Genomic DNA, 25,784 nt, shown 5'->3' on the forward strand with positions numbered 1-25,784 from the left:
GTTAACCGACTCAATTCTAATAATAACAATCTCCGATTGACAGAAACACATAGTCGCACTTTGATTACTTTCCTGGATGTCAACGTAAGGATAGTAAACAACAAAATAACCAGCGAACTACACAGAAAAATCACAGGGACAAATGCCCCTCTCCACGCACACAGTGGACATCCGAAAAATTTGATATGGAGCGTCCCTTACGGAGAGTTCATTCGGTTACGAAGAAACAATAGCAGTTTGGAATCCTATGATACAGAGAGTAGAATAACCGCCCAAGCCTTCGCCAGACAAAGGTACCCTAAAAGAGTGGTTGAAAGGGCATACCTTAAAGCAAGTATAAAGGAACGTTCTACTCTCCTAACAGGAATAGGAGACAATGAGAGAAGGAACATGGAGAAGGACAATACTCGATTAATTTTAACATTTGATACTCAAGCACCAAAAATCAGGCGTATTTTAACCAATCACTGGAGAATCCTTATGGCAGATCAAGATCTCAACAGAAACCTCCGAAATCGCCCACAGATAACCTTTAGAAAAAAACGATCAATAAGAGATACCTTGGTGAAAAGTTACATGACCCAGGAAAATGAGACTAACGAGATAAATTGGTTATCTAGTAACAAAAAAGAGGGCTTTTTCAAATGCACCCACTGTAACATTTGCAAATATGCCAAACCCAGGAGCTCTTTTAAACATCCCATCACCGATCAAATTGTCAACATATTGGGGAAAATTACCTGCGAAACGGAATACGTTGTCTATGTGCTGACCTGTGCGTGTAACAAGTGGTACATAGGAAGCACCAAATGTAAATTAAAGACACGGATACAACAGCATGTACGGGCTATCATCAATAACGATGTCAACTACCCAATGGCCAAACATTTCGCAGAATTCCATGACAATAAGATGGACAGCTTTGGGTTTTTTGGGGTGCATAGAACAGAGACAGGACCCAGAGGAGGTGATAAAGAGAAACTCCTGAGACAGAAAGAGACTTGCTACATATTGGATTTTGAGAGTAAAATCCCTAATGGACACAACATAGATGAGGAACTGTATACCTTTTTAGGCCAGTGACAAATTGCTAGAAAAGATGTATTTAAATCTACTCTTTTTGGAATGTGGGTGTCTGTCCCTTATCGTCTTAATTCTTAATTCTCATATTCTTATATTCCTATATTCTTATATCTTATTTTCTATCTATTTTTTCCAGTTTTTTAATATGGTATAATGAAAAGAAAAAATGTAGGATTCTCAAATCTTCTTTGTGGAATCAGGGGTAAGGAAAAGGAAAGGATAAGAATGCTGGTTATCAACACTTGCCCCGTGATCATTATCAAAACATTTTAAATAATTGCAATTCCACATTGTTTTAATTCGTACAGGATACGATTTTAACCTTTAGGTGGTTGCTTTTTCTTTTATTCATTTTGTTTACACATGTGTGGGATGCAGTTGCGCCCTCCCCCCTGTTTTTATAAACCAGAGTTTGACATATAACTGTTAAAGCAGAGCCTGAACCAACAATTGTCAAGCTAATATGCAGAAATAGATAATACGGTAGTACTTCAGACAAATCGGATGAGTCTTAGTCTGGCATTTTGCATTAGCAAGTATACTTATACAATGCATTTTACATTGACTGTTGCACTCTAAAGAGATCGGTGCAATTCTTAGTGATTACTGCACCTTAAAGAGTTGGTTGTATTTTAATATGTTGCTGGCACTATGCACTTTATAATGATCCCGGCATTTCACAGAGATATCTCAATGATGAGATCCAATATACGATTATTTGGATTAAGAATAATCAGATTGTTAACAGTAGTCGTTATATTACTGAATATATTTGCATTTTGCACCTTATAGTGACTTTTGCACATTTATAGATCGATGCACTTTACTTTGTTGTTTGCACTAAGCACTTTAGAGTGATTGTGTATTTCATAGAGGTACTCTAGCAATAAGACCTTATATAACTGAGGGCAGCTAATAGATGTACTGGATTCTTAACAGGCATTTGGCATACAACGGGGCTCCAAGGAGAAACTCTTACCCTTCGAGGCAGACCATGGCGGACCAATATTGAGTTTGAATCATACTCAGTCTCAAACTCAGATTGTACACTCTTAATGAGAGAACCACTCCAATTAGGTGGATGTGGTATGTATAACCATGCAATTAGCGTAGTATTAACAACACTAAGATGGCCGCCATGAGTTAGCTTCGAATGGGCTGAGTTTTGAAGTGGAGTCCCCTTTCTATGTCGGCACAAAAGATTGCCGTCCGCTCTGCCTAATGGTTTAAAACTCTATGGTTTACCAGGAATGAATTGTTGTGATCAAGCGGCGAGGAAAGCCCCGAAACGCGTCAACGTTCCTAAACGCGCATATTTTTGCACTTTGGGAGAGCCTTATTTCCATGGCTTTTTAATTATATTTTGCCACTTTGCAAGGCATTAATAAAGAACATATCTTATTTTTCAACTTGGATGTCCGGACTTTGTTTATTCTCAAAACTATGAAGAGTGCTACTCACCCAGCCTGACGTCTTCTCAGTGCTTTAAAGATATATATATATATATATATATATACAGATAAATGCAGATATTTCCTCCACACTCTTGGGGACTGATTGACCAAAATGTTTTTACATGGGAAAGTCCCATTGAAAACATTTGAGTAAATCAGGCCCTTAGAATCTAGTTCTATCTAATATCTAGTTCATCAATTATTGTGCAATAAAGGTTGGTAATATGTTTATTCATATTTACAATATTGCTCTCAATCCAAAAAATGTTATTACATCGGGCATGCATTCTCATTGCCTCTTCATTGTTCTTCCTAGGTTTGGTTTCCTCTCCTTTCAAAGTTAAAGTTAAAGTTACAGTAGCACAGTCTTTGAAAAATTGTAAGCTCAATTTTCATTTTTTTCACCCTTTGAAACTTCATCCAGCTCATTAAGAAATAATCTGGTTTTGCATGTTTCCTTCATTGTCCAGATATCATCCCCAAAAATGTCACCATTAGTATGGGCATTGAGCATTCATAATTGATCATTGAGCATTCATAACGGGCTGTTTGTCATAAATCTTAACATTGTATATCCAGCCCTATTACTCTTCCTATGTTAGGTATCTGCAACAGGTATCACAGGAAAAGGGGCACAAATATGCATGCCAATGTCTTCTTATTTGCAACAATCCACATTTAAATTGCACCCCCCACAATATTGACAGTATCCTGATATTGGATATTTAAGATATCTTCTAAACAATTCATGATATCCCGGCTCCCGGCTGACGCCAACCCGTGGAGGGTCATAGACATTTACTAACAACACAATGGACCTCATTACAACCCAGGCGGTAAGTTCCCTACTTTACCACCATGGTGTAAACTCCATTTACACCATGGTGGATGGCGGATTTACCGCCCCATTCCAAGGTGAGTGGGCGGTAAATCCCCATTCCCCATTTACCCTTCCCCATTTCCATTTTTGCCCCATAGGGCATAATGGGAGTGGGGAAGGCGCTAATTACGGCACCGTAAATTACAGTGCCGTAATTAGCACCAAGGCGGGTTACCGCCTTGCATTTTAACGCCTGCTAAAAGCAGGCGTTAAAATGGTAATCAGGCGTTAAGGGTTAACGGCGCCGACGGCGCCGTTAAACCCTTAACGCCTGGGTTGTTATGAGGCCCAATACGTTGTTCATCAAAAGCAACTTTAAAGGGTTATATGTGATCTTACCAATGGAATATTTAAAGTGGTACATTTCATCATGAGGCCCCCCCAAGTCCCTCAATTTTCTATCCTTATAACGCCACCCCAACCTCTTCATGACCCATTTCAACCTCTTACTCCACTGCCCTATATATATTTATGTATTATTTAATATTTTTTGGTATTGTAGTTGCACTGAAATGTACCACTCTGAAATTAGCTTCGTTATATTGACTGGGTACCCTTTAAAGCCTGTAAATGAGGTATACAACTGTTTATCACTTTTGATTTTGCTTCTAGATTATTAGTATACCACCAGAGGGGCACCCCTCATCCCTTTCAGTAGCACTATGGAAGAATATGGTGTACCCACCAATATTATTTTTTTCACTAAGCCAGCATTCCTGTATAAGAAAAAACATCACAGTCCAATAACAGTCTACTTCCCACACTACTACAAACAAAATTACTGTGGCCCAGTGAGTTCCATGATCGAATTGTAATATATTTTAAACCTCTGTTAGGATCTCTTGGTTAGCATGGTTTGGAGATTACCTGGGAGCCATACTCAATTTGCAATGGTCTGGTGTATGTTCTGAGCCCTTGCTGTCGTTATTTCACACAACACATTCCTACCTAAATTATTAGATTTATTTTTCATATTGGTCTGTGTTTTAGCACTATGGCTGCCAGCCCATGTCAAGGAGGAAATAAAACCTCATTTAAAAAAATCAGCAGTCAAATTCATAATAAAATTAGCAATGTGAATGTTCTACGATGTACTATTCAACTATTTAGTTGGGCTGATTCCAAAGTCTACACACATTGGGCCTCATTACAACCCTGGCGTTGGACCATGGTGCTATTAGCACCATGGTCCATGCCGGATTCCGCCATGGTGGATGGCGGATTTACCGCCCCATTCCAAGGTTGGCGGGGCGGTAGATCCCCATTCACCATGGCCCCTTCCCCATTCCCATTTTTTGGCCCATAGGGCTCAATGGGAATCGGGAAGGCGCTAATTACGGCACCGTAAATTACGGTGCCGTAATTAGCACCAAGGTCCCTTAACGGGTTGGACTTTAACGCCTGCAAAAAGCAGGCGTTAAAGTGTGAATCTGGCGTTAAGGGTTTAACGGCGCCACAGCCTTTTACAGCGCTGTTAACCCCTTAACGCCAGGGTTGTAATGAGGCCCATTGAGTGCCACTGGAAATGATCACTTTTAAAGTCAAACTCATATAAAGCAAAGAAAGCAAGAATTACCTATTCTGTTGTTGACTGTCACTAGTACTAAAAAGTTAATGTACAATAATACAGGTGGACAAACAGTCCTCATTAGATTTCTTAACAACATCGTGGGTGTTGCCTTCTGCTTCCTTCCTCATGTTGGTATTGCAAAGGAGGGTTGACAGATTTACATTTGGACTTTACAGCGTGTAGAGGAGTAAGCAATGCACCTGGGTTGGTTACCACTCTTTCATCTGCTTCCAGAGGCACCTCTGAAAATTCTTCTGCCACAGAGAAGGTCTGAAGTGACAATGCACCTATATCATGTTCCTCCTCTATCATGTTCTTCACAACTCATCAGTCCAATCTAAATATCAATAATCTACCCTTCTTTTTATTAATGTTGGTGTACCTAATAGCCCTTCTTGATATTTGGTTTGTTGTTTCTTCAACAAAATAGCAAGTGGCTGTTTCCTTTAATTCAAGGCTATCATGTGCTTGCTACCACTACCGCTGCTTTTTTTTATTTTTAGTCTGCTTTTTTGTTCTATTATTTTTGCCACGTTTTAAGTGTACCTCGACTGCAATTGTGATTAATCTCATTGTTAATCACAATCAACGTGGTAGTACAATTCTGACCCAAATCAGTATGATGTTGAGTTTTGCAATTATGTGACATCTCTAAATTACCATAAGGAATGACCAAAACCATATTTTCCTCAGTAATCTGGTGTCAGTCTGTTACCAACATGTCAGTTTCCAAAACAAGCACTGCGGACTGATGGTGTTCAAGAGAACTAGTCAGGGAATAGTGTCTATGCTGAAGTATTCTTATAGTATGATGGATGAAATGTTAGGGGGATAAGGGTGTTTGTCCTCCCCATATTCAGTGGCACACCAATGTATCCCCCTAATTTAATATGGAGCGGACAGGGGCCTGCCACCCGGCCCAGGCTGCAAGTCCAAGCCCGGTGTTGTCCTGACTAAAGTCAGAAGGCAGGGTGCTGGACTGGGTGGTGGCGGGGCCCACAGCAGCTGAATAGCCCTGGGCTGCCACATTCCTGGGTGTCACAGAGTATGTCAATCTCTTGCTGCACATTAGCGCTTGTGCAACAGGAATCAGGACGCTCTCCTGCAGAGCTTCCTGTTTTATGTCTTCATGGAGCGTGTGTGTGGTAAAACTAGGGAGAGCAGGCCAAGAAAGACAGAGCATTGTTGCTCCGGCACTGAAAACACAGATACATGTTTTAATTTAAATGAATTAAAATGTGTGTGTGTAATATGTTTGTGTATGTGTTGTGTGCACAGTGCATGTGAATGGTGTGTGGTGCATATATGTGTTGTGTCTGTGTAAATGAATGAGACTGCAATGTGTTTGTAAGTTCTTGTGCACAGTCAGTGCATGGAGAATAAAATGTTTGAATGTTATGCTGTGGCTTCTGGATGCACGTATGAGAGTCAGAGAAGGTCATACTCAGATGAGGCTGGGTGAATGGGTATAAAAAGTGGCTATGAGTATGTCTGCAAGAGGTGCTGGGGGCTAAAGGGGAGGCGGCAGTATGACATTTTTAATGTATGGGCATGTATGATAAAGCAATCATGATAATTGTTATTACATAGCTAGACTGGCATTTTGATACAGACAGTATCTAGACATTCTTACTGTGGCATCATGACATTTTATACAGGGCATCTATTATAAATCAAGCATGATACATTGTATTATGTGAGTAGAATGGGATTTTAGTGCAGCCATTCTCTACCAATTCTTACTTTGGCATGATAACATTTTAAATTGGGCATCTATGATGAAACAAACTTGATACATGTTGTTATGTGGCTAGACCGGCACTTTGGTGCAGCCAGTCCAGCCACCTCCTACTGTATCGTTGTCTGTCATGCCATTGTGTACTGGGTATCATCAGTCAGCAACTCTTGATGGCAAGAGGTTGCAGTCCTCTGCCTTAAAGCGCTGGGTTTTTAGGGACATCATTAGGCACTACATCTTCAAAGCCCTTAGTACAGCAGTTCACTTGTGGACTGTCAAAATGTTCTCCGCACATTTGGAATCACTACATTAAGCAATGTTATGTTGATGAAAATGATCAAGGTGTGCACTGACTGGCTGCTCACTGCATGGTTCTTTTACATGTGTTTGTTCTTTGTAAGTAGGATTTTAAACAGGAGATATGTTATGTTTTCTTCTGCTGCGCTGTTCTCCAGAGATAGTGTTGCAGCAGATTTTATTTCACATTACATTTTGTGAGAAAAAACATTTTAAAATGCTTTTTCTGAGTTTTGAGTCACATTCGGAGACTAAGCAACTGAGCACACCGCCCACCTCCAACAATCTGCAAACATGTCCTGTTTAGGCGAATGTATGCAGAAATGTAGCTATACAGGACTTTTTTGTTGTGGATAGCTGCATTTCTTCTTACTTATAGGTAAACAGGGTGGGTTGCCACTATCATAAGACTGGGGTGTGTCTTTTGCACCAGTCTTATGAGAGTTATAACATCGGCAAGGAACTTGTGTGGCCCAGTAATTGTAATACCCCTCACAATCACACTCCGCCCTCCCTTCAGCCTGACCCTTTCCATAAGATTTCCTATCCCCACCTGCATTTTCAGCAAAGTTACTTCACTGCTTATCATTAATCAGAAACCCCTCCATTTTTTTGCCGTGTTCCATGTTGATCTTTCTGTATATTGAAATTCCGCCACAAGGTTTAGTTACACAGTATTTTGCAGACTAATAACCCAATTGAATCGCCTCATCATGGTTGGGTTTATGGGATAGGGTACATGTAATAATACTGCTGTTCCTTGAATCTTTTTCAAAAGTATTGGGTGTCTCACTGATGTTTTCAGAAAGAGTTTTAGCATCATTAGATTCTGAGGGTAACAGACATTCACCAGGTTCTAAAGGAAATTGATTTTCACCCAAAGCAATGGCTTCTTTTTCTAAAGCATAACATGTGCCTAGGAGTGAGCTGTTAGCAATTCAAGAAGTCCTGAGTATCTTCGTGTCTTACTCGGAGTATTCCGGCTCCTCGATCCTATTGGTGATGGAAACCTGTACACCAAAATAGTAGCTGATTTTGTCTATGAATGGGTGTCGTTCTGGAGGTGATTGGTGCCTCTCTGCTGGTCAACTCCCCTTTTCCCCATACTATCTACTGCTTCAGAAACACCTTTACTTCGTAGAACATAGGCTATGAAGCAGCCTTGAATGGGGCCCAATGCTTGTGAGTAAGAGGGGGCACTCAGTAGCATTACACATACAGTTATTGTCCTACGCTTGCTCTATACTTGGTAACACATAGGGAATGCACACCTCATGCGTCACCCTCTGCACTTGAGAAAATGTGTTGCCTACTTGGCTCCCTAGCAGAGTCTGGGCGTGATCCGTCAGACTGAAGACAGAAGACTGTGATGCACTTGGCGCTGCACTTCCTGTGTGCGTAATACGTGTGGCACCCTCTTCCAACATTTAACGTGAAGGCAGGGTTTCAGTTTGTAAATAGTTGACAGGGGGACATTGACTGCTGTTCTGTCATTCACACATGCTAAGTCCAAAGTGCATACCCCAATCCCAGGCATGGTACAAACAGGGAGATTATGGGGTGAAAGGCAGCACCCTCTGCTGGATGACTTCATTTTACAGCGAAGATGCTCTTCTAGTAGCTGAGTTACCACTGCATGCAAAAATGTGGTAGTGTGTGTAGGTGTTCCTGTGTATGCCTGGGGTGTGTTTGCATTTGAGCTTAGCTGTGAGGGATGGGGAGACCGGAACACAACACTGAGAGTCTCTGTGAACTAGGAACAGAGCACTAAGAGTGATGCTGAAAATCAATATAAGCATGTGATTTGGGGGCAGAATGTGAGCACTCCAGTGTCAATGGAGGCAGGAAGCCCTACAGGACAGAACTGAAACATTAAGGAACTTGTACATTTTTAATTGTCAATGGCAATGCCACCATATAATGTTGGGGCCAGCCTCTTGGTTATGTCTTGGGCACAATTAGCATGGAAATGTGTTTACAGTGGAAATGTTGGAAAATATTATGGTTTATGATGATCCATGGGCACAAACACTATGAACTTGTTTTTACAGTGGCAAAACTGTCAAATAACTGTGTTATTGTGCCCTTGAAAATTACTGTGGGCAAAACCAGCATGAAATAGGGTAGCTCTAGCATATATTGCTGATAGATGTTCTTGATTTGGTTATGACAGTATCTGAATGGAATATTTGTTAAAGTCGTAATATAGGTATATAGTGTGATTTTCTTTGGACATAAACAGCATTGGAATATAATTTTACATTTACAAAACTGATCTATAACGCTGAGGCAGCTCTCTTGATTTTATTTGCTAAATCTATCATGGGAGGAGGAACATCTGCCATGTATCGCTAAAACAGGGTCATGATTATCATAGGCACAATCAGCAGGACAATGGGCCTCATTCCGAGTAGGGCGGTAAGTGTTAGCGGTCACCGGTAACGAGACCGGTGCCATTAAGCCCTTACCGCTCTACTACGAGTTCCCCTTGCGGGTCCTTCCTTAACGTAAAGGACGGGACGCGCAAAGGTACACCGGGGTCAATAACGGTACTGTAATTTACGGTACTGTTATTGCCGCTTCCCATTGAGACTTATGGGGGCTCAAATGGGAATGGGGAATGGCCCTGGTGAATGGGGAATTACCGGTCCCTCCGACCTCGGAATGGACCGGTAATTACTCCATTCACCAGGCCGGAGTTTGGACGAGTTCGGAGGCAGCCATGCTGCAAATAGCGGCGTGGTTACCTCCGAACTCGGAATGAGGCCCAATGTGTTTTACATCGACAATGCTGGAATATGTTACTAAGACAAACTTCACGAATATCTTTGCTATAAGCAGCATGATGATTTTTCGAGTGCCAATTTTTACATTTATTGTTGATAGTGGTCTAATGGTTTTCTTTGGGTTCAGGCACCATGAAAATAAATTGTGCTATCATAATACTGGCATAAATGGTGGGGGAAAGTGTATTTTTGTATTAGAGGCATACATTGTGGAGGCCTCATGATTTTCATTCAGTACACAATGCATGAACATACGATTTACAGGGATAATTCTGAACTATATTGTTGAGACAATCCTCATGATTTACTTTGGGCACAAGCAGCATGAACATATGTTTTGCAGTGGCAAAGCTGAATATTCTACTCAGTTAGGTCTCATAATTTTATTTTGAAGACAACCAGAATGAAAGAGGGTAGTCCTGATGTACATTAATGAGGCAGCCGTCGGGGGTTTCCTGTGGCAATCCTGAGGCCTATTATCGAGGTTGGTTCACAGAGTTTCTTTGGGCTCTGCCAACATGTTCCACTACAGAACAGAATTTGGATTGTGAGCCTTTTTACCCATGTTTTCCGAAATATGTAATTTAAAATGATCAACCTATCAATACAGAATAATTACTCAGGCTACAGGCTGCTTCACTGCGCTCAGTCAGGCTAATTCATGGACAATATGTACAGCTAACCACAAAATGTGCAAATCTCCATTGTTTTTTCAGCTTTCTCACTAGTCTCCACATGATGCCAGTTACGAGGTGCTCATTCCTATTTCTCCTTAGCTAAGGACTCTCTTGCAATGGTGGTTGCATACTGTAAACCTATCCAAGTTTATCCCCTAGGCCTTCCAATAATCTTGACCATAGATACCAGTCAAGTGGGCTGAGGTGCCACACTGGAGAAAAACTCAGCCCATGGACAATGCCCAGCCTGAGTGAAGCCCCAACCCTTTAGCTGAAGGCTATGGCCATCATCTGGTAAGTTCTGGTGCATGCCTCCCCACTACCCCTTTTGGTAATCGTCAAGTCGTCTCAGGACAGAGAATGCTTTCACAAAGGCTATATCAACAGACTAGTTATCCCTAATCAAAGTACCCCATGACACAGAAAGGCATGGTGTGCCAGTGGGCAGAGAGCAACCTACTGGCACTGTGCACAAACCATGTTACAGGGTGCTGAGCAAGACAATAGACCAATTGAGAAGGGTATTCCCCTCTTCTCTGGAGATGGAGCTGACTCCGGGTACTTCTCTTAAATCTGCGCCATGTTTGTGATCCGTCAGACTGACATATATGCCACACAGGACAGCCGGGTGAATTCCTTTTATTCTTCTCAGTTACTGTACTCTCTCAGATGAGGGTTCAATATTCTACATCTAAGTTGGCCCAGATCTCTGTTATATGCCTTCCCCATCTTCCTCTATTTGCAGAAAATGATCACATAGAGGGCAGAGCTCATTCATCCTCCATTGGACTAGAAGGCCATGGATCTCTCTCCTGCAGAATCTAGCAATGACATATGCTGATTTAACCAGCAAAACCACCACCAGTGCTGGCTTAGAAGTGACAGGAGCTGGTTGCATATACATTGGTGATGTCTGCTTTCATGTTAAGCAGTCTGGATTACAGTGTTTAGGTTTCTCAGCTGGAGCAGCTACAGAAGTCTAATGAGTCAAGCGCCCTTCTACCAAAGAGTCTTACAAGTATAATTAGACTGCCTTTAATGCTGATTGTGGGAGTTCTGGGCCACTTTTATTTGTATCCACCAACGAGAATACTTGATTTTTTTGTTATTGATTTATTTATTTATTTGTAGGGCACTGAAGCCTGCAGGTATCAGGGCGCATGAACAAAAACAGAGGAAACAGAACAAAAAAGACGGGACAGGTGACCAAGGTGGGCAAGAGAGTCAGAAGTGGGGCGGGTTCTATTTCAGGGAGGCATGGCTAGAGAGGGCATGAATTGAAAAGGACAGTATTCAATCTCCGGCGAAAGGGATTGTATTCCTTTACCAGCCTGAGCTCCAAAGGCAAGGCATTCCAGATTTGTGCGGACTTGAAGGGGAAGGACAATTGGAGAGGGCGAATTTATGGATTTTGACCAGCACCAAGGCAGAGGAGTGCAGCTTCCTTGGTGGCTCATAAAAGGACACCAGTTCTCTAATATAGACTGGGCCAGTACCTCATAAAGCTCTATGGGCTAGAGAGGCAGACTTAAATTCCTGTTGGGAGGCCACATGTAGCCAATGGAGCTCTCACCGGCTATCAGAAATAAGATCTCTTCTAGCTTTCTTCATTATAATGTGAACTGCATTATTTTGAAGAGTCTGGAGGGCATGAATGTTTTTCTTGTTGGCCACAATTAATAATTCATTGTCATAGTCCAATCTGAACATCACAACCGCAGAGGCCACTGAGGAGCAACTAGATGCTGACAGAAAGGGGCACAGGTTTCTCAGCAGCCTAAGGTAGTAAGAACAATGTTTTACTGTCCGGTTGATATGAGCGTCTGCACTAAGCAGAGGATCATGATAGAAACCCAGAGTTTTAACACTCTGTGATATCGGAATTGGACAACCGATAATGATCGGTCGCTGGGGTCTAGTTTTGCTCGAGCATGCTTGGTGCTAAAAGCCATCAGCTCGGTCTTATCCCCATTCAAACACCTCCAGTTGCTGCTCCTCCAGGTCTCAATGCAAAGATATATGGTCAGAACAAGGACAGCGTCCTTGGCATAATCTCCTGATAACTCAAGAACTAGCTTTTGCTTTTGCTTTTGGATCAGCTGTAGTTTGTTGATATTTTTCATTGATGTTCCAGCCAGGATAGCTCTGCAATAATCGAGTTTACTTCCAATAATGGCCCTGGCTAGGATGAGGCAGTTGCTTGTGGTGAGGAATTTTCTAGGGAGATTGATAAGTTTGGTTGAGTAGGCGATGGATGAGGCGACTGACTTGAAATGTTTCTGCATGTTTAGTTCTTCGTCGAGGTAAGCCCCTGGGGCTAATCACGAGTTGGGCGGTAGACCTTAAAAGCGGCGGTAAGATTTGGGTCTGACAAATCTCGAGTTTGGCTGCATTTACCCCCAGCTCCAAGCTCGGGGTAAATGCGCCAGGAAAATTCCTATTTTCAGGTGAAATTCGCGCGTGCTAATTGCGTCGAAAATTCTCCATTGGGTCCAATGGACCCAATGGGGAAATGGCGAATTACCGTTACTGCCCATCCCGTGATCCGCCCATGGTTGGAGAGTTGACAGATCCTTGTGGGACACTGTAGGAGACGGGGAAGGGGTCAGCTGTTTCCATTCCAATGAAGACCCTGAAGGATAGGCCAGACAGAAAAGATTTGATCCAGTTAGCTGCTTAGTGCGACAGGTTGAAGGTGGCAGTGAGGTGATGGTACAGAATCATTTGGTTGATTAAATCGCAGGCTGCTGATAGGTCTAGAAGGAGCAGGATGTCGAATCTTTAAGTCAAGAACGGTGGATTCAGCACTGTGTCTGAAACCTGATTGGTGGGTGCACAACAGATTATGGGCTTTAAGATGTGATTGGAGTTGTGAGTAGGCGGTGCTGTCCTGAATTTGTAGGCGGTAGGGAACCGTCATAATGGTGTGATAATTAGTGGGACGGCTGGGGTTGAGGGAAGTTTTTTTCAGCAGTGATGTGACCTAGGTTTCTTTGATGCAGCAGGGTAATGTGTTGGACTGAAAGCAGGCATTAATGAAGTTGGCAATGGTGGGAGCTATCGGGTCAGGCTAAGTCATGGACAATATGTACAGCTCACCACAAAATGTGCAAATCTCCATTGTTTTTTCAGCTTTGTATGTATTTCTAAAGTTTGTTATTTTCTTTTTTTTTGTTTTTTACAGCCCACAGTCCTATCTTTGTGGACGAAATGATCCACAACTTAGATTTTTGTGACATCTTGGTCATTGGGCATGAGCTGGATCCTTCAGAAGAATGTTTGGAGCTGAATCCCACAGAGCTGATTGGGAAGCATCTGGACGCTACCAACTCAACAAGAGGCTTCTCTATCTTTGGTATTTATGACCTGATGTACTTATCCCTGAAACATTGTCTTAACCTAACGTGAACCCAATGTAAAATACATTACATTTTTACATAGACAACCATGATAAAATAATGGCCAACAGTCTGATTTCTTTATTATTAGATTAAATAATCAGAGAATGACAGAATGTGTGGGCTTGAATTGAATTCTTTTTTTTGGGTTACAGGAGTGGATTCTCTACAAAACTATGAACAGGTCCTTAGACAGTTGCGATATCGCAATTTGCATTCCAGTTCCATCTATGAAAGAAGGTTTAAGGTTAAATGTTCAGTGCTCAATGGGCGATATACCAGCAATGACTTTAACTTGGAGGTGAGTGCAAATCAAGATTGTGATACCCAATCCATTGAAATTACCTTGAATTAATGCTGGCTCTTGTACATTTCAACTAGTCACATCAAAGATGTAAAGGTACTGGTTTGTTCAAGCCTTAACCAAGTGATCTCTCAGAACAGGTACAATATTCAACTGTGAGGAAGAAAAGGGCTATCTGCTGCTTTTTCAATTATTCCCGTTGTCTAGATTTCAGTTTCAATTTTGTTATGTCCATGTTTGTTGTAATATTTGTTTGTACAATAAAGGACTGATTCACAAATGCATTGCAATTAGTACCTCTGAATTATCACTGACTTAAACTTGGAGAAAGCTAATGAATACAGAGAAAAGTTATTATGAGTAACTCTGACTTGCTCATGACTTACTCCTATCTTATTCCTATTAATGTCTTTGTGAATCAGATAACCCTCTCCAGATTTAAGTCAAAGGTAAGCCAGTGTAACTTCTTTAGTCATCCACCCCTAAGATCTAGAAAATGAAAATAAACATTTTATGGAATTCGGCACTGAGATGTGTTCCAAATTTTGGATAAATAGAAAATATGATAAATATTTTGCCACATTCCTGTTCAGAAACTATCCCTGTAAACTAACTGGTGAGAAACTATCTGCAATCCAATTCGTGGTCATTTCTCATTCCTTCTAAAATTGCATTATCATATTTGCGAAGTTGCCTGCAGAGTGGTTTATTATTACTTTTTTAATTACATCTAATTTGCTTTCGTGCACTCTTTTCCATAAAAAATTAATATGAGCACAAGAATAAAATAACAACGTTTTTTAATGCAATCCTTATATTGAGATAACTGATGCTATTTTCTAGTTACCTGGTGATGAATACAAGCTGCATTACCATGCTGTAATTTGACACACACACATCCACACACACACACATGAACATGCACTCTATTACAATTTCAAGGACTGTTATACTATATATTCAACGCATTTAAATAAAGTTAGTCTAATATGCGTATGAGTAAATACATTATAGTGGCTTTAGAAATTTAGTACATAATACACATTACTTAACAAATGCCCCAAGACAGAAGCTTCTGTAAATATTATTGTTTCATCTGACCCGAATATTATTGTTTCATCTGACCCGCGTCACTGACTCTCACATGGGCACTCCTCCTTTAAGGAACCATAAACCTGGTCAGTCCAATCTCTTTCCGATTTTCTTTTTTCATGATCAGAGGCACGATCCGACAGTTGGTCCATTAAGAGGCAGAGAAGATGCCATCTTCATCCTCACTTTGGGAGTTCTCCCTCACTCATAGGGATGGGAAGGGATAGATTGTTGCTGGTGCCTGCAGCACGTCTTAGTGTGGAATCGGTCTCCTGCAGAGATCAGAGGTAAGACTAGCAATGTCACAGAGGAACTATTGAGTATTGATAGTTGCTGGTCTTGTGCTCTGAGCACTCCCGATGGCCCACAAGCAGAAACATTTGTATAACCAAGGCAGCCATGGAGACACACACATGGAACCCACATGCAAGTGTGTAAGAATGCTCCCATAAAGTGCTGCATTGCATTTGATTAATCCATATTTGTAACATACGAAGTGATCTTGCAAAAGCCACCAGCAAGTGGGGAGATCCTGCATCACATCTCAATCCTGATCCCTGAGGACATCCATGACATAATCCCCATCCCCCTGCAGCTCCCCAGACATAGAAACAGCAGGTATAGTGACACAGCTAGGCCTTCCTGCAAGAACCAAAGAAGGGAGAAGCATCCAAGGGTGTGTTCCAAAGGCTTCACCCGGTGTTAGGCTGTGATGGAATTATATAGAGTGATTGCAGATCCTGGCACCAAGGAGGAACGGTCTGCCCTTATGCAGAATATATGCAATACTTTGGAATTCCCGGGGGCAGAGAAGACCCTGGAAGAAAGTGATTTCTTGAGCTGTTATGATGATGCACCTTTAAATAAGAGCTATGCTGCCTCCAAGCTCTCCCTTCAGTCTTTATTTGACAGGTTTATATAGCACTCGGCGCGACTAGCATGGCAGAGCGAGTCAGACTCCACACCAGAGCCTCACCACAACAGAATTCATTTCTATAAACCTGCGCTCACCACAGGAGCCCGACAGCACTGGTTCCACGCTGCTGTACTGAACAGATCATCTCTTAATGATCCATTGGTTCACCTGGATACCTACAACCAGAGGGCCCTGACAACACGAAGTGAACCTCTTTCCCCACTAGCAAGGGAGTCCTGCTTCACCTGGCCCCAGAAGAAGGCTGTACCTCTCTCACAGCCGAAATGTCTATTTTGTCATCGTGCCCTGAGCCAACATCTTCCTGCCCGATGACCTGAACTCTTTATACCACCTTCATGTTGACATCGCCACACAGCAGACCCTATTTTTTGGTTCCTTTTTAGCACACTGTTGCGTGAATGTTATGTTATATATGACCAGAAGAATATCTTAATAGGTTGTCCAATATGATGTAATATTTGGCAATTTAATTATATAACATAGCACCAATACAGTTGTGTGCAGATAATACATTGTAGCCTTTCTGTAAATGTACTGCTTATATGAATTATTGGTACACCTCTAGATCACTACTGTTTGTTGCATTGTATGGACAAAACAGGCTCAATGGAGTGATCACCTGTCACCACTGGATATGGCTTGTTATTCAAAATTGTACTTAGTATTTGAAATACATGCACTTTTGTTCCAGTTAACACACCAAACGGGTGACAGGATTGATTGTTCTTTTTCATGTTCAAAATTCTTGATCTATCTAGGTACATTGAGTTACCAATGTTGAAAACCTGTGACCTAAATAATAAAGGTCATTGATATTGTGTTTTTTCTCCAGGCATTGGATTTGTACTTTTCTCCAACTATACAGACTTATATAGATGTATTTAAAACTTTTAGATGGAGACATGTTAAAACTGTTACTACAACTATTCATTGTAGCACAAATACTCGAGGACAGGACAACCGCCCCTGTAAAAAAAAAAAAAAAAAGAAAAAAAAAAGTTTTATATAGTGAACACACTTCTGATAGACACACACAATGGCTACAATGCCATGGAAAAGAATGAGAACTGCAGTGAAGCCTTGTTGAGCAGTATGCAGTTAGTTTGGTTGATGTTAGTTTTGGAAATTAACATGAATTCTACATCTGTGTCATCAGGGTGTGTGACTACTGAAGACAGGCACCAAATCTATGTGTGGAACTGAAAGTCAGTTACCAGTCAAAAGAGAATTGTGCTGCACATGTCCTTCTTGTATTTGCAGTTGTTCGATCCATATCTTGATGTCATGGTTTAAAAGTGATATGAAGATCGGACATAGGGCCTCATTACGACCCTGGCGGAAATCGAAAAACGATGGCGGAAATGCAATACCGCCATCGAATAGCGCTCGGTGCGACTATGACCCGTCACCGCAAAGTACGATGCCATTAGCGACACCGTAGTGAACGCCAACGCTAACTGCATCAAGTACGCGCGCGCGCGCCATGCCAAACCGTAAATTCCACCATGGCGCAAGGGTACGCGAATTCCAACCCTAGCGGACATGTACCTAACGCCATCAAGCACGGCGGAAAGTACCATTCCGCCATGGTGAGAAGTACGGCATCGCGAATCAACCGTAAACGGCCCCACTGAGTGCCTGTACACCGCTCCCTGGCCACATAGTACAACTCCCCGTAGGTGCAACGAAGTCACAATGCAACCAGTGAAATGTACAAGTCACCCATGCATGCCAACGAACAAAAGAATCTCAAGAGGGGCCAATGGGAGCTGCAGGGCACAGATGGCACGAATACAGAAGCCATTCCAATGGACATGACCTCAGTCCCCCACCAAGAAACGCACGCAAACACAGGCACCTGTGACCAGCAATATTCCGAAAATCACATCATTCCACCAGTCCACCTGGCTGACCGGCATCTGTTACACAAAACCTAATCCCCCGCCCCTGAGCATGACATCATTCAAACAGTCATATTGGCAGCCCTCATCCCTGACCTCACTGGGCTTTGTAGGCAAACGCGCCCAGCACAGTACCACGCAACTATACTCCGAAGCTGGAACCCAATGCAGATCTCCTCAAAATACATTGCACCCCAAATAGGAATATGCCACATCACTTGCAAAGAAGAACGCTACACGGCCCATATCAGAATAGAAATTTAATGCACAACAAATTCACCAAGCCCATACAGCCATTAGGCCATGAACTCCAAAACACATTTCACCATTGTGGGCTGCATCCGCAAGAAATGACCAGCTACTTCTTGTGTGACGCCCTGTTCCTTCATGGTACACAGGGGCTACATTCTCGTACGAAAAGGCAACATGGAAGCGCCTAGAACCGCAGGGCCGTCCCAATAGGGAGGCACTAGTCCAGCTGAAAGGCCGAAATGTTGCTCCGAGCCACTAGTACTGCGTAAGGGCATGTGGCCCATTGGCGATCGTCCCGTAAGATCGTAATGCTGCTCCACTGATTAACACGAAGCAGCAGGTGTCGGGAGTAAAAGCCATCTGCAGGAGTGGCATACAGATGGCAGTGGCAAAAGGGGAGGAGATACCTGTCAACCAAAAGAAAAGAAAAAGAATAGAATGGCCATCAGAACTACATTCGAACAACTCACTTCAATGATCACACTAAATCCACAGCCATATGCATGCTAGCCCACTCCAAAGGATCATCACCACCCCAAAACCACTTGCGACTCATAACTATCTATATCGAGGTGAAAACACCATCACAAACGAGTGTACCTGTGCATGCGTCTGTGAAAACAGAATCCATCAGATGGGATTGGTAACGTGCATGGACACAAGTGTCTGAAGGCGCGTCGAGACAGGGAGGGCTCAACAAGGCCAGATAGACGATGGTCCCACTATGGCAGCCCTGCATCACATAGCGCAGGGGAGGCGGACAGATTCCAAGAAGCCCTGTACATGGAAAACACTGTATCAAATCATCTGTCCATGCATCCATTCATCATTCCCTCATCCCGTAATGATAACGCCTGTTTCCATACTCACATAACATTTGAGAATTCCATTGAGTCTGTGCGTTATGCAGCCTGCAAAATCCACTGTGCCCCAGCCAGTAATTCCAGTGTTGTGAAGTAACATGTATTTGGGAACGTCCGGCCTCATCGTCCACTTCGCTATTGCGCATCCCAAACTATTCATATCAATCATTGCATCCTCGCCATGGCCCCTGTCCCAAGGACATTGAACAATAGAACGTTATATTTGCAGTCAGACCTGTGGGCATCTCCTCGCCGCTAGCTGAAGACCGAAAGCGCCGCCCTTCGAATTCCTCATTTGCAACATCACGTCGAAAAGGCATCTGTGGCCGCTTGAAATCACAAATTAATCCATCTAGTGCGGCTGTGTGTGAAAATGGCAACTGCCTTCACTCACAAATGGGACGCCCCGCCCGTCGTTGAAACTCGGTACAGTGATGCATGAGGGTCCACCGTTACTCGAGTACTACGTTCCATTGACCCTTCACAAGTCTGTTCGCGACTGCAAAGATTGTATGTGAAACAATGGGACCATAGCCGAATGAACATATCAACCAATGTTACACGGCCATCGGGTACAAATACATGATTGTAATAGCAAGATGACATTCCTCGAATTGCAGCGTTGTGTGCGGGACGTGCTCGGCCAAAGGGGAGAGCAGCTTGCACAGGTGGAATGAATCACCACAGGTGGAGGCCATACAGCCAGGAAACACATAAATTGCACACCCAGTCTCCTCCCACAACCACACCCACTCCGAAATGCTACCGGCAGGACTCGCGATGTTGGCCCTGGGGGACCTGATAGCACTGCAAGTACTCCAACTCCAAGAAGAAGACGAACACCAACTACAACCGGCCGCACGGAGGAGACGCAGGAGGAGGAGGAGGGCAAGGCAGGGCCAGCAAGGGCCGCCAGCACAGCCACTACCACCACGCAGGCAGCCCGCAATCCCACGCCTCCGAGCACATCCGTTCAACCTCACTGATGAGCAGATCCACACCCTCTACCGTTTGGACCGGGACACCATAGCCGCCATTGTGGACATGACACAGGCTGACCTTGTCAGCATGATAGATAGCCCAACCGCCATCCCACCCCTACTGAAGGTGGTGTCTGTACTCCACTTCCTGGCCACAGGCACCTACCAGCACACAGTCGGACAGTTGCATGGCATTTCTCAGCCACTGTTCTCACGGACACTATTGCAAGTGCTCGATGCCCTCCTGCAGCACGCAGACGACTACATCTCTCTACCACGCTCGGAGCAGGAAATTACCAACACAAAAGTGGCATTCCATGCACTTGCCGGCATACCGGGTTGCCTTGGTGCCATCGACTGCACCCATGTGGAATTGGTCGTCCCACATGCCATGGAGGCCCAGTACCGCAACCGAAAACAATTTCATTCTCTGAATGTACAAATGGTGTGTGACTCCAACAGGATCATTACACATTGTTGTGCCCGATTCCCTGGATCAACCCATGATTCTATGGTCTTGAGGAACTCAACAATACCACGCTACATGGAGCGACACGCAGGGTACAGATCCTGGCTACTCGGTGAGTCTCATTTCATGCATGTTGATGTGGGGTATGTGATGCGGCAATGACCTGGCAGGAAGGGGGGGGGGTGCGTACGTAGCAATGGCATTCCACATAATTCGTTTATCGTCCACATACAGGTGATGTCGGATATCCACTGAAGAGATGGCTCCTCACACCAGTCCGGAACCCACGGGACCAGCATGAGGAGGACTACAACCATGCCCACTCACGTACCCGTGTAGTCATTGAACAGGCATTCGGCCTACTGAAGACACGTTTCCGGTGCCTCAGCAGGTCTGGCGGGGCACTCCTGTACCGCCATGAGAAGGTTGCAAAGATGGTGATGGCATGTGTCATGCTACACAACATGTGCGTACGTAGAAATGTGCCCATGCCCCCTGACGCAGAACTGCAAGCACCTGAAGATGGTCATGATGAGGGTGGGGATATGGCAGCACCTCAAGGAGTCCGCGAGGCACAGGAGGGCCGTGACATTCGTCAGCATCTCATTGATGCATGCTTCTAGCACTCACGCCTGGTGGCTGATACATGGACACGGGACTCGTGGCACTGTGTGTGTCTGGTACATGCACAATATGGACTGTACGCCTATGATGGCCTAGTACACAAAGATCATTGTCCACACATCTCATTGGTTGATCGTGCATTGTTTATGGCATATGTGATATCATGTTGAACACCCTATCGACCCGCCACCCAAGTGAGCCCAACACCCACCCTCCACCCTCCTACCTCCCCCCCGAACACCAGTGTCCAAAGATGCTCATTGTCAGTGGGCAGTCGCTATTGCAAGCCCCCTCTGCGGGTATCAGGGGCACCCCTGCCTGTGGAGCGCAGGTTCCTCCCAGATCTACGTTGGGGGCTGCCCTGGACGGAACTTGCAACGGATGATGTCTCTGCCTGCTCACGTCCATGCATGTCCCTAAGGGTTTGTGAGAGCTCAGTGAGCACACGGCGCACTGCGGCAAGTTCGGCACATACGTCTTTGGACGTCGCATGCAGTTCCCCCCTCAGGCTCTCGGTGCTTCTCTCCATTTGGACTCTCAGGCTCTCGGTGCTACTCTCCATTTGGACTCTCAGGCACTCGGTGCTACTCTCCATTTGTGCCCTTAGTGTCTCTGTACTTCTCTCCATTTCTGCCCTAAGTGTCTCAGTTGATGTTTCTATGTCTGCCTTAGTGCCCCCACATTCATCGGCATGGTCCTTGAGGAGCGTGGCCAGTTGCTGCTGTTGCACGATTAACTGGTCGAGGGACTGTTGCCTCTGCTGGGCCATGGCCATTTGCGGTGGTGTCACAGAGTGGCTGTTCGCCTCATGTTGCCCTGCCACAGGGCTTGTGGGGGATGGCCAGTCGTCGTCTTGTGGGTGCCCCTGCGTGGTATCCTCATGGTGTACGGGATGGAACAGACAGGGGGATTGGGACAGGTCATGGGTGGATCTGACTTCGACATCCCCGTCTTCTGTGTCGGAGCATGCTGCCATTAATGGGGTGTCACCTATGGTGCTGCTGCCACCAGAGGCAGTGCCTTCTGTGGCATCCATTGGGGGGACCTGTGGTGCTGCTGTTGTGGGCATGCTGGCTGCTGGGGTGCCTGTTGATGTTCCCTCCTCTGTGCTGCCACTTGATTTGTGCTGCTGCCGTGTCTTGATGCGTGCAGCTGAGGTGGAGGGTCTTTGGCCGTCGGTCTTGGCCCTCTTTGCAGGTGTGCTGGTAGGGGTGTCCTGAAGCTCGTCGTTTGGATCGGACCCTGTGGTGGAGTAAAGGAGGGCGAGCGTTATTAATGGGTCTGTGGGAATTGGAATGGCAATGTATCACATGCATTGGGGTGGTACCTGAGGGTGATTTGGGTCGGGGCCTTGGAGGTGCTTTCATTTGTGTGTGGAGTGAGGGTGCAGTTGTTTGGCACCCTGCAGTTAGGGTGTGCCTGCTGCACGTGTAGTGGGTGTTTTTGGGGTTTTTAATTATTTATGTATTTATTGTGAGTTTTAAAGTGCGCTATCAGGCCAATGTGTGTGGACGTTCTCCTGGCCATGTGTTGCTGTTGCGCTATGTGGACACATGTGATTCACATGATTGGACATTGTGGATTTGGCATGGTTTTATTTGGGCCACCTACCTGATTCTCCGGATGTCTGCACTCCTTTCTCCATCCCTCCGACTCCCTCTATGCTCTCCATTCCAATGTTGGAGGCACAGATTTCTTCCCAGGGGGTCAACTTGATGGGTGATTCCGATCCTCCCCCGGTGGCTGTGGCAATGTTGCGGTTGGCAGAAAGTATGCTACGGACGCGTATCCGCAGGTCGTCCCATTGCTTTCTGCATTGCTGTGGGTTGCGGGGTGCGGTCCCCACCGCACTTACCCGCTGTGCCACCAGGGCCCATATGGCCTTCTTGTTTGCAAGTGCCGTCCTGGTCATTTGCGTGGAGAAGACGGCGGCGGCATTCTCCTGGAGGGTCTCTGTAAGCACGGTGAGTTCCTCACGGGAGAAGTGGACCTGCCGCTTGCGGTCGCACGCTTTCTTCGCTACTTTTCCCATTTTTCTTGGTTTCACTAGGGTGGATGACGGGTTGGGATGTGTCTCAGGGTAGTGTTTTTAGTGGTTGTGTGGATTTTGTGGTTTTATAGGTGTACGGCGTGTTGTTTCCCGTTCCGGGCCCATGTTTTTACTTCCGTTTCCGTATATTTACGGTCACCGTACTTTCCGGTTGGCGCTCACTGCGGTGTCCGCTATGATGGGTGGCGGTATTGCACCTAGGGCGCCGTACGGCGGCGGTGTGGGCCGTTTTGGGGTCATTTCCGCCATCGCGGACTTTGCACTTCCGCCATGCCGTGGTGCTCGTGCCCGATGGGTCGGAATGGGCCGCACTTTGCTCCATCGTGCTATGGCGGAAACGCTATTTACGCTGTGGTGGTCCGGTCAGTCACTTTCCGCCAGGGTCGTAATGAGGGCCATAGTCTCAGTCTCTCCAGTGGTGATGATTCAGGAGAGCAAGGCTTTTCATAAACTACAGAATTATAAGTCATTTAAGAGAGTCAGAAGTTTTCCTAGAGCAAGTCATGGGTTTCAAAGCCTTAGGCTGTCAAGCCTTCCTCCAAGTTGTATTTAATTAGTTCTGACTATCACAGGGCTTTCTTACCGGGAGACGGGGAGAGGGAGAACCATCAGGGCTTTGTTCCAGAGTGGAACATGCTACTTCATGATCCATGGGCAGCAGACCTCATTTAAAACTGTGTCCTCATAGTGATGTCATCAGATCTATCCTAAACTCTTATGGTGAGTACTCAGACACCAAGGGATCCTAGTCAAATGCATTATCTCCTGGAGAACAATCAGGCTCTTCAATCAAAGAAAGAAATGATGCCAGTATCACCCGGCAAGAAAGACCATTGGCTTTACTCCAAAAATGTGTTCATCAGAAAGAACTCAGAGAGATGTGGGATCAAACTTCTCCACAAACTAAAACAGCTTAACAAATGTATAACCTGCACTTGTTTCATCATTTAGAGGGTAGAGAAGAACTTGCCCGTACTTTTACCAGACATGTTGCTCACCTCCTTAGATCTCCAGGAGACCTATCACAATGAGCCCATAGCACCAGTTCACCAGAAGTGACTCTGCTTCATCGTGTTCTGGAGACACTTGCCATCTTCAGTACTACCCATCAGACAAGACAGCTCTATGGATATATAGTTGTTGGCATGTGTGATGAGCTATATAGAAAAGGAGGTGATCCAGATACTCCCGCATTTGGATGACTGGCTCATTGTATCAAAGACGAGAGAGGGGGCAAAGGTACACACAATGCGCTGTATTGACTGATGAAAGAACTGTGGTTCCTCATCAATTGCCAGAAATGTATTTAAGATAGTGACCTTTACAGGTGCTGACATTGATGAAAGTCAGGCAAGGTCTTTATCACCAATCTGAGAGATCAAATGTCAGAGCTCTTATCCCTTCATCTATCATCCTCAAAGCACTATATAAAGGTTCAGGGATACATGGCCAACTCAGCCTTTCTTTTCAGGTGGGAAAGACATCATCTGATGAACCTAATGAATTTTCTATTGTCTCACTAGTCCCCACATGAGGCCAGTTTCGAGGTGCTCATTCCTATTTCTCCTTAGCTAATGACTCTCTTGCAATGGTGGTTGCATACTGTAAACCTATCCAAGTTTATTCCCTAGGCCTTCCAATAATCTTGACCATAGATACCAGTCAAGTGGGCTGAGGTGCCACACTGGAGAAAAACTCAGCCCATGGACAATGCCCAGCCTGAGTGAAGCCCCAACCCTTTAGCTGAAGGCTATGGCCATCATCTGGTAAATTCTGGTGCATGCCTCCCCACTACCCCTTGTGGTAATGGTCAAGCCGTCTCAGGACAGAGAATGCTTTCACAAAGGCTATATCAACAGACTAGATATCCCTAATCAAAGTACCCCATGACACAGAAAGTCATGGTTTGCCAGTGGGCAGAGAGCAACCTACTGGCACTGTGCACAAACCATGTTACAGGGTGCTGAGCAAGACAATAGACCAATTGAGAAGGGTATTCCCCTCTTCTCTGAAGATGGAGCTGACTCTGGGTACTTCTCTTAAATCTGCGCCATGTTTGTGATCCGTCAGACTGACATATATGCCACACAGGACAGCCGGGTGAATTCCTCTTATTTCTTCTCAGTTACTCTACTCTCTCAGATGAGGGTTCAATATTCTACATCTAAGTTGGCCCAGATCTCTGTTATATGCCTTCACCACCTTCCTCTATTTGCAGAAAATTATCACATAGAGGGCAGAGCTCATTCATCCTCCATTGGACTAGAAGGCCATGAATCTCTCTCCTGCAGAATCTAGCAATGACATATGCTGATTTAACCAGCAAAACCTCCACCAGTGCTGGCTTAGAAGTGACAGGAGCTGGTTGCATATACATTGGTGATGTCTGCTTGCATGTTAAGCAGTCTGGATTACAGTGTTTAGGTTTC

At 44.6% G+C, this 25,784-nt stretch overlaps 1 protein-coding gene across 1 annotated transcript in view; it reads left to right on the plus strand.

The window, feature by feature from the left end:
* The window catches only part of CLSTN2 (calsyntenin 2), a 3,665,407-nt gene that overhangs the window by 3,503,271 nt on the left and 136,352 nt on the right, over positions 1–25,784 (plus strand). Inside the window, exons 14-15 of the mRNA XM_069617773.1 lie at positions 13,670–13,840; positions 14,039–14,184. Of these exons, the coding sequence (XP_069473874.1) occupies positions 13,670–13,840; positions 14,039–14,184 (317 nt within the window). The remainder of the gene's footprint in view (positions 1–13,669; positions 13,841–14,038; positions 14,185–25,784) is intronic.

This window comes from Ambystoma mexicanum, chromosome 10 (genome assembly GCF_040938575.1).
Source record: "Ambystoma mexicanum isolate Mex_15411 chromosome 10, UKY_AmexF1_1, whole genome shotgun sequence".
Lineage (NCBI taxonomy): Eukaryota > Metazoa > Chordata > Amphibia > Caudata > Ambystomatidae > Ambystoma > Ambystoma mexicanum.